The 16,627-nt window shown below is 39.9% G+C and overlaps 2 protein-coding genes across 10 annotated transcripts in view; one reads left to right on the top strand and one right to left on the bottom strand.

Moving 5' to 3' along the window:
* The window catches only part of prpf40a (PRP40 pre-mRNA processing factor 40 homolog A), a 44,765-nt gene extending 38,238 nt beyond the window's left edge, over positions 1 to 6,527 (top strand). For all 4 annotated transcript variants that reach the window (XM_067443270.1, XM_067443271.1, XM_067443269.1 and 1 more), the window contains 2 exons: positions 5,725 to 5,862; positions 5,949 to 6,527. In XM_067443270.1, the coding sequence (XP_067299371.1) occupies positions 5,725 to 5,862; positions 5,949 to 6,038 (228 nt within the window). In that variant the 3' untranslated portion in view covers positions 6,039 to 6,527. The remainder of the gene's footprint in view (positions 1 to 5,724; positions 5,863 to 5,948) is intronic.
* Positions 6,528 to 13,206: 6,679 nt separating this feature from the next.
* The window catches only part of fmnl2a (formin-like 2a), a 122,319-nt gene continuing 118,898 nt past the window's right edge, over positions 13,207 to 16,627 (bottom strand). For all 6 annotated transcript variants that reach the window (XM_067443265.1, XM_067443263.1, XM_067443262.1 and 3 more), the window contains one exon: positions 13,207 to 14,188. Coding sequence is in view for 4 of the 6 variants with exons in the window: in XM_067443262.1 (XP_067299363.1) it covers positions 14,079 to 14,188 (110 nt within the window). In the remaining 2 variants the exon portion in view is untranslated. The remainder of the gene's footprint in view (positions 14,189 to 16,627) is intronic.

Here is a 16,627-nt window from a genome sequence, read left to right as displayed (position 1 = left end):
TACTAACGACCAGTTAGGTAAAGTACCTGAGTAAATGCAATTAGTTACAGTACTTCATCTTTTTTGGCTAATGCAAAAAGTACTAACTACTAGTTGCACTGAGTATCAAATATTTGACTACATAGACTAATATAAATTTTAGACTACATAGACTACATTTAAGAATGTAGAAATGTATGTAGAAAACTAGACTACATTTATGAACGAGTAGATGTAGTTTTTACTCCTATACATTTGTGGTGAGTAATGCTACATTTTGTTAGTTACATTTTGGATGGCACCTAACTTTTTCTGCAGGAGTTTCTGCTATAAAGAAGTGATATCACATTCGCCATTTAAGCCCATTGAAGGTACTACAGTTGTTGGTCATATAATTAGAATATCATCAAAAAGTTGATTAATTTCACTAATTCCATTCAAAAAGTGAAACTTGTATATTAAACTAATTCATTATACACAGACTGATATATTTCAATTATTTATTTATTTAATTTTGATAATTATAACTGACAATTAAGGAAAATCTCAAATTCAGTATCTCAGAAAATTAGAATGTTGTGAAAAGGTTCAATACTGAAGACACCTGGTGCCACACTCTAATCAGCTAATTAACTTAAAACACCTGCAAATGCCATTAAATGGTATCTCAGTCTAGTTCTGTAGGCTACACAATCATGGGGAAGACTGCTAACTTGAAAGTTGTCCAAAAGACGACCTTGCACCACCTTGCACAAAGAGGGCAAGACACAAAAGGTCATTGCAAAAAAAGGGTTTGTTCACAGAGCTCTGTGTACAATCACATTAATAGAGAGGTGAGGGAAGGAAAAGAAGTTGTAGAAAAAAGTGTACAAGTAATAGGGATAACCGCACCCTGGAGAGGGTTGTGAAACAAAACCCATTCAAAAATCTGGGGGAGATTCACAAAGAGTGGACTGCAGCTGGAGTCAATGCTTCAAGAACCAATACGCACAGACGTATGCAAGACATGGGTTTCAGCTTCGCATTACTTGTGTCAAGCAACTCTTGAACAACAGACAGCATCAAAAGCGTATCGCCTGGGCTAAAGACAAAAAGGATTGGACTGCTGCTGAGTGGTCCAAAGTTATGTTCCCTGATGAAAGTAAATTTTGCATTTCCTTTGGAAATCGTAGTCCCAGAGTCTGGAAGAAGAGAGGAGAGGCACACAATCCATTTTGCTTGAGGTCCAGTGTAAAGTTTCCATAGTCAGTGATGGTTTGGGCTGCTGTCATCAACTGGTGTTGGTCCCACTGTGTTTTCTGAGGTCCAAGGTCAACACAGCCGTATACCAGGAAGTTTTAGAGCGTGCCATGCTTCCTGCTTCTGACCAACTTTATGGAGATGCAGATTTCATTTTCCAGCAGGACTTGGCACCTGCACACAGTGCCAAAGCAACCAGTACCTGGTTTAAGGACCATGGTATCCCTGTTCTTAATTGGCCAGCAAACTCGCCTGACCATAACCCCATAGAAAATCTGGGGTATTGTAAAGAGGAAGATGTAATATGCCAGACCCAACAATGCAGAAGAGCTGAAGGCCACTATCAGAGCAACCTGTGCTCCCATAACACCTGAGCAGTGCCACAGACTGATCGACTCCATTCCACGCCGCATTAATGCAATAATTCAGGCCAAAGGAGCCCCAACTTCAAGTATTGAGTGCTGTACATGCTCATACTTTTCATGTTCATACTTTTCCATTTGATCAGAATTTCTAAAAATCCTTTCTTTGAATTGGTCGTAAGCTATTTTTGAGATACTGAAATTGGGATTTTCCTTAGTTGCCAGTTATAATCATCATAATTAAAAGAAATAAGCATTTGAAATGTATCCATCTGTGTGTAATAAATTAATATAATATACAATTTTAACTTTTTGAATGGAATTAGTGAAATAAATCAACTTTTTGATGGTATTCTAATTATATGATCAGCACCTGTATGTCGTGTGTGTTTTGCCTTTACTCAGCCAAACAAGGCTACTTGACGTGAATGCGAGTGAATTAGTATGTAGTTGTTGAATTGCCGGTGTTTGATTTAGAAGGTGAGGTCATGACTAGAGGTCGTCCATTTGATCTGCCAGTCAATACATTGGGCAGATTTTTGGCTTTTTTTTTTATTAATCGGCAACAGCGATTGTGCTGCAGATTAGGCGGATTAATAGGCAGGCTCATCTGCAAGAAGCTAAGCATTGTTGTGGAACACGTGACACTGCCTCTTGCGACAAGCAGATTGTCCTAGCGGCAACCTCCCGCGATCTCTTTTGAAGCCAATACGGAAGTAATATAAACTGCAATTCCTAAACTGGCCACTAGGGACTGGCTCCAGAAGGGAGCAGATTCTTATTGAGCCCCATGTTAAAATTCCCAACTTTTCAGCAGAAAAAAACATGTTTACAGCCTGGTAGAAATTGTGGTTTTGGCCTAAATGGATAATTTTGATGACTGAGGGGGGTGATTTTTTTTTTTTTTTTTTTTTTTATAACTCATTCGTTTACATTATATAAAGACTTTTAAGTTCTGCATAATTAAGGGCGTGATTATTTTGAGTGACAGGTAGATTGCCATTTATTCACCGTCTATAGTCATTGCATCACCTAAGCTCCGTCGCTGCTTGCTAAGATACAAAATATCTGCAGAATTGTTACTAGTATCTAATCTCACAGATAGTTTGTTTCTCTATAAAAATGTTACAATGTATTTGCTCTGGCTGTTGTTTTAACTTCTTAATCCGCACCGGTTCGTGGGCGGGGCGTCTGACGCAAGTGGGCGTGTCTCTACTTATAATTACTTTTGTTTTATACAAGCTGTTCAATCAACTATCACAAACTATGCATCATTTGAAAGCTAAAACACTCAAGATTCATGTTCTGAACTCGTTTTTGCAATAAATACACCAGAGAGGAAAGGGTTAAATTAAATGCTAAAGCAGTGGCTATTTAAACATTAGCATAATGAACGCGGTACTCATCTTTCATCTCCTGACGTTCAGATCAGATCGGACGAATCCACGAAACAACAGCATACATGTCTGTGTAAGAGTCCACTCTTCAAAATGCATCCCACTTTTAATCCAAAACAACGAAAAATAAGGGGAAAAAACTAAAAATCCTCCGTTGTTTGCATAAGCGCTTTGCGTTAAGAGTAATCAATCATGTCCATTTACAATGAAATAGCGATTATAATCATTATTTTGACAATCTCCCCTGTACTGTGGACTGTTCCGGTCAAATTAAACCCTCCCAGGTCTCTCTCCTTCAATCAAAAGCTGACTAGGACACATAAATAGAAAGGGAGCTCGTCACTGGGTGATACATCTGTCAGTCAAACTCGCCGGTCCTTAGTTGGAAAAGCCAGTCAATGCCTAGCCAATGCATAGCCAGCATAGATTTGATTGATGGATGTAGTAACGATTCAAAAGACAATATTTTGCGTAGTTTCTGTAAGAGATGTCGTAAGAAGCATTGGTGAATACCTCATGCTTACTTAGCGTCGTCTTCAAGGTATTCATTAGTATCCAGCGCCTGCCAGTGTAAGAGCCTGCCAGCCGCACACACTTACCATACACAACGCGCAGACTAAATTAGAGACTGTTTTTATCAACTAAATGAGTTTTTTAACACTTGTAAATTCTGTAAATAGTTGTTTTAGTTATCAGGGCCTGCAAATGCATTATAATTAGCAGTTTATTGCAGATTTATTTGAATAAAAACTACTCTTTACTATTACACAAATGTTCTAATATAATTGGACTTTTTTGAAAGGACGCCCAGTCTTTTTTGACATAAAAGCTTACAGAAGCTACATTTTTGAGAGAATCGTCCTCAAATTTTAATCAAAGCATGATCAGACATTCAGTTTTATATTTAGGTTATTTTCAGGGCATTAAAATTAAAATCTCATATTTTTTCCATAAGGGAATAATAAAAAAATAAAAACGTGAGTCACTTACATGCATATTTCCCCTTGTTTTAATCTGTCCCTATACTACTTTGAGTTATTATGACTTTTGGGTAACATAATTTGAAGTGTCTAGTTTAAAATAAGACCACATTTATGGATATAGACCATAGGGTTTAAGAGCTGCAGACATTTTTATTTGGGGTATGTCATTTTTTAATTTATTTATCGGCGCAGGGCGAAGGTTAAGAGGTTAAATCATTTTGTTCCATTATTGTGCTTGTTGTTGTCATCTGCTGACGTTGTGTAAGCAGAATGTGGCTTTTGGTCTGTGTTGCGTTTGACCCGCCCCTCCTCCACTGTGATTGGACGGCTGGGTAAAAAGTGACAGTGACAGCTGTCTGTGTCTAATCACAGTGGAGAGGCGGGACAAAAATCATACCGATTAACTGTCACATTCTGCTTGTACAACGTCAACTTAAGTACTGTTAAAATGAAATATTCAAAGACTTTTGCTCAAGTCGTATTGCAATTTTTGACTTGTGACTTGTAATAGTCATTTTCGCTGTAAGGTATCTGTAAATTTAGTCTGGTATGGTTTTCTCTTTACACCTCTGTTGACAATGTGCAAATTAAAGAACGCATATGTAGCTGGATCATTTTCATTTTATGGGGGAGATAAATAATGGTGCAAACACCAGTAAATTGACGAGCGCAAACCTTAGTAAATCACCTTGCGTGATTAATTTAAATACTCTCCTCCCATAAATTATGTATTTGAAAAGGAAACTCTTACAGATGCATATGTAATATGGTCAGCCGCAAAAAGCACTAATTGTTCACTGCGTGTCTTTAGTAAATCCTGAGAGTAGCTTTTCAATGCCAAAAGAGGGTTTGTGCTGGCACAAGCTGTTTGTAAATCTGGCCTGAAGTCACCAGAAACACAGCAGCTCCAGATAAACAATGATTCTCAAAACCAATGTTATGGAGCAGAATCAACGCAGCCCTTTCAGAGGCTTTTCAGCCTTATTTCCTTTTCAGGTCTCTTCAGCGCTGGAATGCTTTTGCAATATTAAAGCGGGTCCTAAAGCTCTTGGCTAATCATTACTCTTTGATAGTGATCAGTGATATTCCTCTTTTAAAATATCTCCCTTTCAACCGCTTCTTTCAAATCTCCCTCTTGCTCACTCTCCCTCCTCTTCCATCAATAACGGCACAGAGAAACAATATTGTTGGCCTCACTTTCAGAAAGATTTTTTTTCCTAGCTGATAAATCAAAGAACATTAAATAATAAAATAAATCTTTCTAACTTTATTAGATATCTTTTGTCAAACCCTTGCATTTGAATCCATTGAAACCAGCAAACCAGCTTTCGTGGCTCGACTCGTCGAGACTGTTTTCCAAGATGGCTGCTGTCCGTATACTCATAAGGCACTATGTTTATAAAGTATCTTCTTATTAAACTGTTTGTACACTTACAAAGTTCTCAATGCTTCGGTTTGCATGTAGGGACCCTCATTATGCTACCGTGTTAGTGTGAGGCTATTTTGAGCCTTGTTAGTGGTATTAACTAAAGATTTAATTTGACTTACTCTGTGCCCCATAGACAAGCGCTATAAGCTAATCAGTTTTTAGAGATAAAACTCTTTACATTCGATTTTCATGAAAAGGCATCCCAGAGAAAGATCTACTCGGTTACCATCTGTTAATTACCCCTAGGATCACCGGAGTTGTCCTTTAAACACATTATTATAAAGTATACAAGCGGCCATTATAAGATGATAAATATTTTGCACATTTTCTTGCAGGCCTCCCCTGAGTCTGAAGGAGAGAAAGAGCGGAAAGGAAGAGAGAAAGAGAAGGATAAAGAGAACGACAAATCCAGAGGGAAATCACGCGGAGAGTCCAAACAGAAATCGCCCAAAAGAAAGAGCGCAAAAGAAGAGGTGAGCGCACACATCCGTGACTGCGTCGCTAGTCTCTCATTTACTCTCTCCCAGATGTGATGTGAATGTCCCTGTCTGTCTCTCAGGGTGGATGGGATACGTCTGGCAGTGAACTGAGTGAAGGAGAGCTGGAGAAGAGGCGGCGCACTCTCCTGGAGCAGCTCGACGCACCATAAATCACACACTGTCCGTCTGTCCGTCTCTGTCTCTCTCACTTGCATTCCTGTAATGTGTTTTGCATCCTTTCGGAATGTGCTGACAGATTGATGGGCATCTGAGTGTTGGATATTTGGCTGTGAATTCAGTGACTGTCATGTAGTCTATCTGAGAGACAGTATTGTCTGAACATCAGCACTCTTGATCTGGACGGCATGTTTGACTTTTGTAACATTTATTTTCAGACGTTGCGAGTGTTAAGTTGCCTTTAACTGCAGAACCTTTTTAGGTAGTTGTATATTTGTTAATGCCAATAGTTTTAAACATCGCTGATAAAATGAAAAAAATGACCAAGCCTGCATAAAAACACCTATTATTCACCTTCAGATTAATCTGTGAGATTGTCTGTGAAAGCCATTTTGGGAAAACAATGTTATCAGTATGGAAAAAAAAAATGTCTGCAGCATTGTTTTCAACTTGAATTTTGACAAATAAACTTTAAAAATGTTGTTTTGTTGTTCTTAAATGTACTCGACTTCAGCAAAAGCAGGAACGGTCTCTCAGTAACTTGTTTGTTCAACCAGCATTGTGCAAAGGACAGACTTAAGCCCCTTTCACACTGCGATTCCGGCAAATACACGGATAATGCGACCCGGCATTTGTTCCCGGGCCGCTAGATTTGGTCCATTCACACTGCCAGCGAAATACCGTAATATGTGCGCTTTCACACACAACCCGTAACGGTCCCGGAACGAGTTGACATGTGAGATCCGGATGTGATCTCCATTACTTTATAATTCATTTTGCAAAAAGCTCTGCTCCCAAACACTAGTATGAAAAGTACTTTTTTATCAGAAGGTTCAGTAAAAGCTAAGTTCTTTTCAGTAATTTTGTCTTGTTTTCCAGTCTGCCTAAAGATTCTTGAATCAAGATATATTTACTTGAGAAGCAAAATGATACGGGATTTTTTGATTAAAACAAGAACAAAAGAAAAATCTGCCAATGCGTTCAGAAAAATCTACTTAGTTCAATGAAAAAGTCATTTTCATATCCATTATGGATACTACATGTTTCACACAAAACAAGACTTAATCTTGATATAAGGATTTTTAGATATTTGTACTGGAAAATCATGAGGAAGAGAAATCCTCAGTGCATGCAATTGAATTTTGTAATTGAATTTTAATGCCCTATGAAATCCATTTTGAAATCCCCAAAAAATAGTTTAATGGTTAAATTACATTTTATTAGTTAATAAGCCTGTCTTATTAATTAAAATCATGAAACATGATTTAACAGCTTTTTATTATGAGATGCGTTTTATTTTTTCCTCAAACTCATTTTCTTTTTTATTCTTGTGCTTTCCATTTTTGGGTAAACTATTCACTAAATGTTTGGGTGAACTGACCCTTTAAGTGTATTGACTTTATGGGCCCTCATTTTCCATAGGGCCCAAATTTAATGTCATGACTTTCTTCTCCAATTTAAGACATTGTTTAAGGCCTTAAATTGTAGATGGTTAAATAAATTAAGACTTTAAGACCCGTGGAAACCCTGCAACAAACACAAAATAACACGCAGTAAGCATAGTGATTTCAAAAAGGGTGATTTTTCAAAAAATCACTGTGAACTACTTCAGTTTTACTTTGCTCACAGCTTATTGGTCTGTTAGTGGTGTAGTAGAAGTTACCATGGTGTTGAGAAGTAAATCCTCAAATTAAACTCAAACTTGCTTTGGACGCCTTTGTGTAACAGGCCTTAAGTCTATAAGCTGTCTATGAAGATGATCTGCCATCTTTGCGGTGCAGCCCGAATCACAAAGCTCTTCAACGGTCATTGTCCTGGGGCCCGTTCTTCGTACCTCGCTTAACACATCCGAGATGATTTGACTGATCATTTAGAACGAGCCCCTGCTTATATTCACCCTCTCAAGAACAACACACGAGACCAGCATTGTGTAAATAGTTTAATTGGACATTGAGAAATCATCTAATTTTAAATCTGAGAACAGATCTTTTTTTGCAGTAAGCATACAATGCCTAAGATACAGTGATGTTGGAAGAAGAAAAAACTTGCCAGTTTAATCCAGTTTTTAATGAACGAGACAGAAGTGTGTAATGCTTCTGCGGCATCTGATTTGTGATGTTTTAGTGTAGACGTGACACTCTAGTCTCTTAGCTGTTGCCATGTCTAAAAGGCCTGATTCAGTCTTTATTAAATATACAAAATGCAGTGGAAAAAAAACAAGACAACTATAAGTTAAAATATTCAAATGTTGTAGTACAGAATGTTTTTTTGTTTGTTTGTTTTTTAAACAATATGTACAATATTAGAAGATTAAAACGTTAAAAAGATTCAACAATCTTGTAGCAAAATATCTGTACATTTAACAAATGCTTCTTTTTTTTGGATTTATATTTTTGATTTTTAAATAGAATAACACATCACAGGAAACTTGAACTTTCATTTGTGCAGGTCATTATAGAACCACACAGAATTCAGTTTATATAACAGGCCTTATTCCTCATTATCTGACCAAGAACAAGAAACAAGTCCAGTTACAGCAACTGGAGTCTGTGAGGAAGAACAAGTGCCACGGGGAAGGAGGTTTGCTGTAGTGGTCCGTTAACACGCTGAGCTAATGCAATAGTGGCAAGTGCTTAAACTGTATTATGGAATATTCTGAGCATTGTGGACCGACAGTATGTGCAAGTTGTCATTACCACAGACGATATACTCAACCCTCTGTGACTAAAACTCCAGATTTCATTTACAATAATGCACTTCCAATGGACGTCTATGGGGCAAGTGTACTTGTTTTTAAAAGCTGACATTTTTGTATTACTCATAATTTTTATGTCAGAATTAGGGGTGCAAAAATCAGTTCCTGGATGACCACAGCCTTTCTGAGTTTAGGTTTAACCCTAATTAAACTCATCTGATCCAGATAATCAACTTTGAGGAGTACAGGTATGTGTGTTGGAACTAAACTTTGCATCTTTTTGGACCTCACTGCACAGATTTGATTTTAGGCAGTGCATACACTAAAATCCATACCAACGTTCATATTTATAAAATGGGTCTTTGGGGTGGAAAAGGGTTTAGCACCACATCAGGGTCTAACCCTGTTGAAGAAACAGCATATGCTGGTTAGGTAACTGGAACACTTTTTCCAAGTCATCTTAATCGCAAAAGTCTCCCAATCACCCTGAATTCACACGAGGCGGACAGTAGTGGAGTATTTTTACTTTCTACTCAAGTCAATTTTTAAGGATATATTTGATCAGTGTTTTTCTTTGGAAAACTTTTACTTCACTTCATTCCAAAGCATAATGTCATACTTTTTACTGCACTACATTTCATAAATAAAAGATGTTGTTTTCTTACCTTTAATACTTCATTACATTAAAAATGTAGTACTTTCTTACTTGTAAAAATAGAGTAAAAATATACCAACCCGATCACACATAAATGTGTATAAATAGTACGAGTGTGCAATGTCGTGGAATGTATACGCCAAAACTCATTTTGGCGTGCATATGATACGCTGTTTTTCGCGTGCATATGATACGCACTTTATGGCGTATATATGACACGCGCTTGGGTAGGTTTAGGGTAGTGGGGCGTATATATGACACGCGCTTGGGTAGGTTTAGGGTGGTGGGGTGGGGGGTTCGTATGTATAATACGCCATAAAATGCGTATCATATGCACGCGAAAAACAGCGTGCCATAGACATGCCAAAATGAGTTTTGGCGTATACATTCCACGACATTGCACACTCGTACTATTTATACGCTGAAATGAAGTGTTAAATGATATTCAATATAAAATGTATTGCTGTAAAAAGTACAATATTATGTTTTGGAATGTTGTGAAGTAAAAGTTTTCCAAAGAAGAAACACTGATAAAGTACATAGACTTGAAAAACAAAATTACTTGGAAAGTAAAAATACTTCAGTACTGTCCGCCTCTGGTTTTAAAGCATGGCAGTTGGTTTAAGCTGGCCCAGTGCTGGTCCTAAGAAACTAGCTCCAGCTCAAACCAGATGTCATGCTTCCAAACATAACACGCATATGCTGTTTTGTTTTGTTTAGTTTTTTTCAACAGGGAAGCCGTTACACACTTTTCCTTGTGGAAAAGAGTCTGAGCACTGCAGGTATTTGGAAATCTAAGCAGTTCTTGCCGCTCTGCATTCTCAAGTAAAGGATTCGGCTGCTGACTAGTGCTCTTTTATATGCTAATGACAGTAATTAGATCTGAAACCATTCAGCCGCGCATAATTTCAAGATCATTTGACATTTATAAACTTCATCTCATTCTCTGAATCGCACGTACACACATTTGGGAAATGAGCCTAAGCTCAAATTTAGGATGGTTTCTTCCCAGCATCATTTAAGCATTGAGACGACTGAATGTATTTGTGGTTGAACTACTAGTTCTTGTAAAATCATCCAGTTACACAAAAGTGTTGTAAGGCTGTAAGAGAATATTGGTTTTAATAGTAACTGATTCTATCACAATAGTCACGTTTAACAGGTGATGTTAACTTTGATAACTGTATTTTTACATGTATTCTTTTGGAATATCTTGCCCCATATAAACTGCCATTTTAAACACATTGTTGTAAACAAGATTTTTGCTTATTTTTACAAACTGAAGGTAGCTGGAGTTAGTTTCTCTTTACAGAGCTTCACCTGTATTAAACACGGTACATTAGTTAGTAAATGAAATGAACTTGCTGAGAATGCTGAAGTCTGATTCCAGAATTTTCTTAAAGGCTGCTGATCTTGAATTTCACATCAGTGCTTTGATATAACCAACCCACAGTTTGAGGAGCAAAGCCTAAAAGCTGTTTTGATTCACACTTGTCAACAGTCTTTTGGGAATGTGAGATGCTGAAGTTCTGAAGCCTCTGGCTTATAGTTCACATTTGCCTTTGTCGCATCAATCCTTTTCATAAAACGTAACTCTCTCTCCATCTGCGCACCTCAGCTCACGGCCTCACGCCTCCTGCAGGAAGCCCATCCTGACTGTGATCAACACTTCTGATGAGGTATGATCAGGACGGTCGATTAGTCCAAACGCCCAATGACTAGTCAATTTGTTTAGATTTCCAAGGGCCTGTTCCAATACCCACACATGTGGTCTTCACTTGACCACCTGTTTACTTGTATGATGTATTTCCGGAATTTGGTCCGAGTGTGTGTAGAACTTTTGATTACTTGACACACCAACACTATCTCACAACCAATTTGTCCAAACTGGCTCATACGATTTGTCCAAACCCCAGTGACGGGCAGGCTAGGGGCGGGGTTAAGGGGAGGTCATTCGTACAAGTTGTGCTACTCGTAAAATACGTACAAGTTACGTCATGCAAATTCGTATGAATTAGCCGTCTTGTAAAATATGAATTGCTATGAGATCAGGTTGGATACACTGACGTAGTGTTGTAAAAATGCTAGATTTTACTACCAAATTATACGTAGTATCTAATTAACTAAACTTAGAAGTAAATGTTTATTTCTTGACATCTCTCAAGTTTGGCGAGTTCCTGAACACGGTGATTGTTTAAATAACTTAATTAGTTTTTATTGTGTGTTAAGGACACTGAGCTTTAACATTTTTCAGTCTCACTTACTTCCCATTGCATCCACGTACTATCAAGTGGCCAAGAGCAGAAATCTGGGTATTGGGACAGGCCCATCATGTATTTAGTGGTGATGCTTTAACGTGGATGAAGGAGTGCTGCAGCGATGATGTGTTTTTGTAGGCCAACCCGAAAGTTAGCATCAGCCTGGTTCCTTCAACAAAAAAAGATTTGTCCACTGACTTTTGGATTATTGCAGAAAATAAGCTTGGAGACCAACAATAGAGATTCTTACATCATGATAATCTTCACAACTTTTATTAATTTTGAAGCCTAAATATGACTGGTAGCAGTAAAAAAGCTAAACGTAAACTACACTATGGTCACATGACTTCATTGTCACCAACTCTTTCGGTCTTTATTTAAAAACATTTTCCCGTCCATCCACGTTGTTTAAATAGCGAATGCACTTGTGGCTATCTGATGGACGTGCTGGTCTGAAAACGAGGTTCAACGCGCGTACACTCTGCTTATTACACACACAGGGATGCGCAGCAGCACACACACATTTTTAAATATTAAAAGTAAAAGGATTCCTCTCTGCAGAAGCGATCAGTCACAAATTTCGCCATGTAAATAGTGAATCCGCCATGGTGCAAGCGCAACTGGCTTTTAAAGGGAATGGAAGATGAGACTCTGATTGGTTTATAAAACGTTACCCATGACTCATTAAGAGACTAGGTACAACCCTTTTGAACCATGTGCCTGACGCGCTGACTGTTTTTTTTCCGTCGTTAAACTAGCAAGAAGTGGATTCTGAGTGCACCTGCGCCATACGCTCAGACTGTTAAAGGTCCCGTTCTTCGCGTGTTTTCAAAGCTTTGATTATGTTTACAGTGTGCGATATAACATATAACATATAACATGAGCTCATGTTTCGCGTGTAAAAACGCAGTATTTTTCACACAATTTACTTATCTGTACACTGCTGTTTTCTCTGTCCTAAAAACGGCCTGATGATTTCCTTGTTCTATGAAGTCCCTCCTTCAGAAACACCTAACGAGTTCTGATTGGGCCAGCTCTTCCCGTGTTGTGATTGGACAGCAGCTTAGCGTACTTTGCCCGGAAAGGTCCCGCCTCTTACCATAACGGGGCGATGCAAGCGCTGAATGCGCGCTCTTCTCCACGTGAGAGAGCAATGAGACCACGCCCCCTATTTTGCGTGTTCTTGTGGGCAGAGGGTTAGTCAACAAACGGTTCTAGTGACGTCATTCCTGAAGGAAGTGCAGGGGTGTAGTCCAAACCGGCCGTTCGCTGTAGGCTTTGAAAGGGAACTTCTGTTAAATAAAATATCTCGCTTGGCATTGAACTTTGAGCTTTATAATTTTACAGGTATTATTTATGCTCTAACAGCAACATTACACACTAACTAAAGCTTGAAAGATGGAATCGCGAAAAACGGGACCTTTAAAATATGACCCAATAAGAATAAGTACAATGAGGCCCTGACAGTGGACTTGCGAGTAGATGAGTAACCTGTTTGCTGTTGACCACCTCATTAGTTAGCCATATCAACTGATTTTTTTTCAAGACAAGTAAAAGCTTTAAAAAAAAAACTGATGCACTTTATGTACAATATAGGAGATGGAACCAGAAGCGCTTAAGTGCTAACACTTTTTTTGGTTTTGGCCTACAAAAATAGGTCATCTCCGCAAGACTGAGAGGATTTTAGCGCGCTAACAGTCTACCAGTACTGTCAGCATGACAACCCTCTTTGAGAAACTACGTCTCCAATTTCATAGCATTTGTGTAACAAATTCATACCAATTAGCAACTCATAAATACTTTACTACTGGACTTCAAGTCACTTTCTGTGAGAAATTATTGTTATCACCCTTCAGCATCTCAAGCCTTCAACATTGCATTTTTACAACATTCAACAGTTTAACTTTTTGAAAAGCTTCTCCAGCTGCATTCCAATTAACTGGGCTCCTTCTATCTGTTTTTTAACACAAGAATGTGCACCACGTGGCCAGTGTCTGGCGGACCCTATATAGGGCTTCTTTAAGACCGACTTATAGATTTAGTCATTCAGAGAACACACGATCGGTCGATTTTGATCTGTGGCGAAAGCACTGGAATGTAAGAGGCCTTTGTACAGGTTCATGATACATAAAGTGTTGGAACAGTTTTACATTCTGACACTTTCTTGAGAAAAACACTGACCTCGCCATCTTCGATTTAAGCGCCATTGGATAAAAGACACCGCTTGTCATATAAAAAAATCACAGACAGAAGACTATGACTAATACACATGTATGATTCAACACCTGATGGGACAGATGTTAAATATAGGCACTTGACTTTCAGAGCTGCTGTCATCTTCATCAGTCCTTCATTATTTAGTTCAGGAGCAGTTAGCTCCTCCTCCACTCCTCCAGCCCATCCAATCACATCCCCTCTGCCCTCGTCACATGACCATCTCTGTACTGTTGATTGGCCGCAAATTCTGATCATCAAATCGTCTTCGAACGCTCCTCCTGACGGCGTCAGCACGCCTGTAAGGCTGGTTTCTCAGATCTGATGCAGGAGGGACAGAATAAAACAACGTCAGTCACTGAGTTCAGATCTACTGGACATGCTGGAGGTCAACTGGGCAAAGCAGCTTGAGTTTTTACTTAGATTTTTATTTCAGCTTCTGAACTGAATGGAACGAAATGAAAACTGATACTAACTGTTTTTTGACAAGGTTGTTGGGGAAACAGGCAGAGCGATACACCCAAAAAATATTTGAACTCTCAAGTCACACAAAATGTCTGAATGTCACTGCATTATATAACAAAATATCAAGACTTCTTAATTTCTTCTTTCACTAGTTTTGTTCAATGACTTTTAATAAACCGGTGTTGAGGTGATTTTTAGTTGAGGTATAGTATTCACGTAGGTCATGTTCCCAGGAAATGTGTTCCTTGAATGCAATATAAGTCTCTTTGGATAAAAGCATCTGCCATATGCATATATGTAAATGCAAGTCAGTTCTCCTCAGGTTCACACGCTCATCTCAACAGTTACCACAGGTGTAAGCATATAAATTATCAACGGATGCAGATGAAAATCTGTGGCCAACAAATTACAAGCGTGCAGCAATGTAAAGGTCTAAACTTATAAGACATCCCTTATAATATAAATGAATATACTGTACTGAAATTCACACCAATAGCATGACTGCAATGTACACAACAGTTAAATAAACAATAAATATATTTTGGGAAACTTTTAGACGGAATATTGAAAGCAATGAAAACAGCTCAAAACTTAACAAAAGCAGGGTCGACTGTTGCTCTGAGTAACACACAATACTGTGTCTGAACGAATCAGTGTTTTTGAACAAATCGTTTGAGTCAATGATTCAATGACTCGCTTATAAAGACCTGCAGAAAAACTGACTGCCAGTTTGTCTTCATGTTGTTTTGTACATAATTTAATAATATGGTTTATTTAATCAGAATGCGTGGCCACATTTAATGGTCTTTTCTCTTGGGTCTCGCACATTTCAGAACACACTGATCCCCCCCCCCCCCCCCCAAAAAAAAAATCAAGCTTACACATCAGTGCCCGTTTGCACTGATAGACCTGCGATAATGAGAAAGTGTCCAAATGTCTTTATTTTGCCAAACCATACCTCAATGTCTTTTTTATCTACCAGCACATATATCTACTTCAGTCATGAAGCTCTAGATGGTGCCGTCTGATGGATCCTTTAAATGCAAACTGCAAGCAATCACACAACGTCTCGGTTACGTATGTAACCCTTGTTCCCTGAGGAGGGAACGGAGACGTAACGTCAGTGACTCGGCCCGAGCGGAAGTGATGGCAAGGAGCACTAGTTCTGGGAACCAGGTCCGGCCGTGCCAGAACGGGGCGACCAAGATGACCTGCTCCTTGTCCTCCCTGACTTTGCACAGAACACGTGCAAGAAGGCTCACTGGGGGAAACGCATACTTGCGTAGGCCCCGCGGCCAGCTGTGCCCCAGTGCATCCGTGCCGAGCGTGCCCTCGGTCAGGGAATAGTAAAGGCTGCAGTGGGACGAGTCGTGGGAGGCAAACAGATCTACCTGTGCGTCCCCGAACTGATCCCAAATCAGCTGGACCGACTGGGGATGGAGTCTCCACTCCCCAGGGATTGGCTGAACCCGTGAGAGCTCGTCGGCTGCACGGTTCAGGATCCCCGGGATATGGATAGCACGAAGGGACCTCAGGCGCTTCTGACTCCATAAGACGAGATGGCGGGCGAGTTGAGACATGCGGCGGGAGCGTAGACCGCCCTGGTGGTTGATGTACGCTACTACGGCCGTGTTGTCCGATCTGACTAGTACGTGTTGACTCTTCAGCAACGCTCGGAAGCGGTGTAGGGCGAACCGTACTGCCAGCAACTCGAGGCAATTGATATGCAGGCGGCTCTGGCTCTCTGACCAAGAGCCGGCGGCTGCATGTCCATTGCACATGGCACCCCAACCCGTGGTGGATGCATCTGTTGACACAACATGCCGGGAAACTCGTTCTAAGGGCACACCTGCCCGTAGAAAGCTGAGGTTCGACCACTGGGTGAGTGTCTGTCTGCAGGCCTGAGTCACTGGGACCCGGAGCATGCCAGACTGCCATGCCCATCTCGGGACTCGATCGCGAAGCCAGTGCTGAAGCGGTCTCATATGAAGCAATCCGAGCGGCGTCACCGCGGCTGCAGATGCCATATGCCCCAGGAGCCTCTGAAACAGTTTCAGTGGAACCGCACTCTTGCTCTCTATCTGCCTGAGGCAAGTCAGCAGTGACTGCGCGCGCAAGCCGATAAGCTGCGCGCACATGGCGACCGAGTCGATCTCCATACCGAGAAAAGAGATCCTCTGCACGGGGCAGAGTTTGCTCTTCTCCCAGTTGACCCGAAGGCCCAAACGAGCTAAGTGGTGGAGAACCAGGTCTCCAGGTCTCTTGGCCTGGTAGGCCTGGAGGGTTGCCATGGCA

Source organism: Pseudorasbora parva, chromosome 5 (assembly GCF_024679245.1).
Source record: "Pseudorasbora parva isolate DD20220531a chromosome 5, ASM2467924v1, whole genome shotgun sequence".
Lineage (NCBI taxonomy): Eukaryota > Metazoa > Chordata > Actinopteri > Cypriniformes > Gobionidae > Pseudorasbora > Pseudorasbora parva.
The sequence above is the reverse complement of the archived record's forward strand: the minus strand, read 5'-3'. Positions and strand labels throughout refer to the sequence as shown.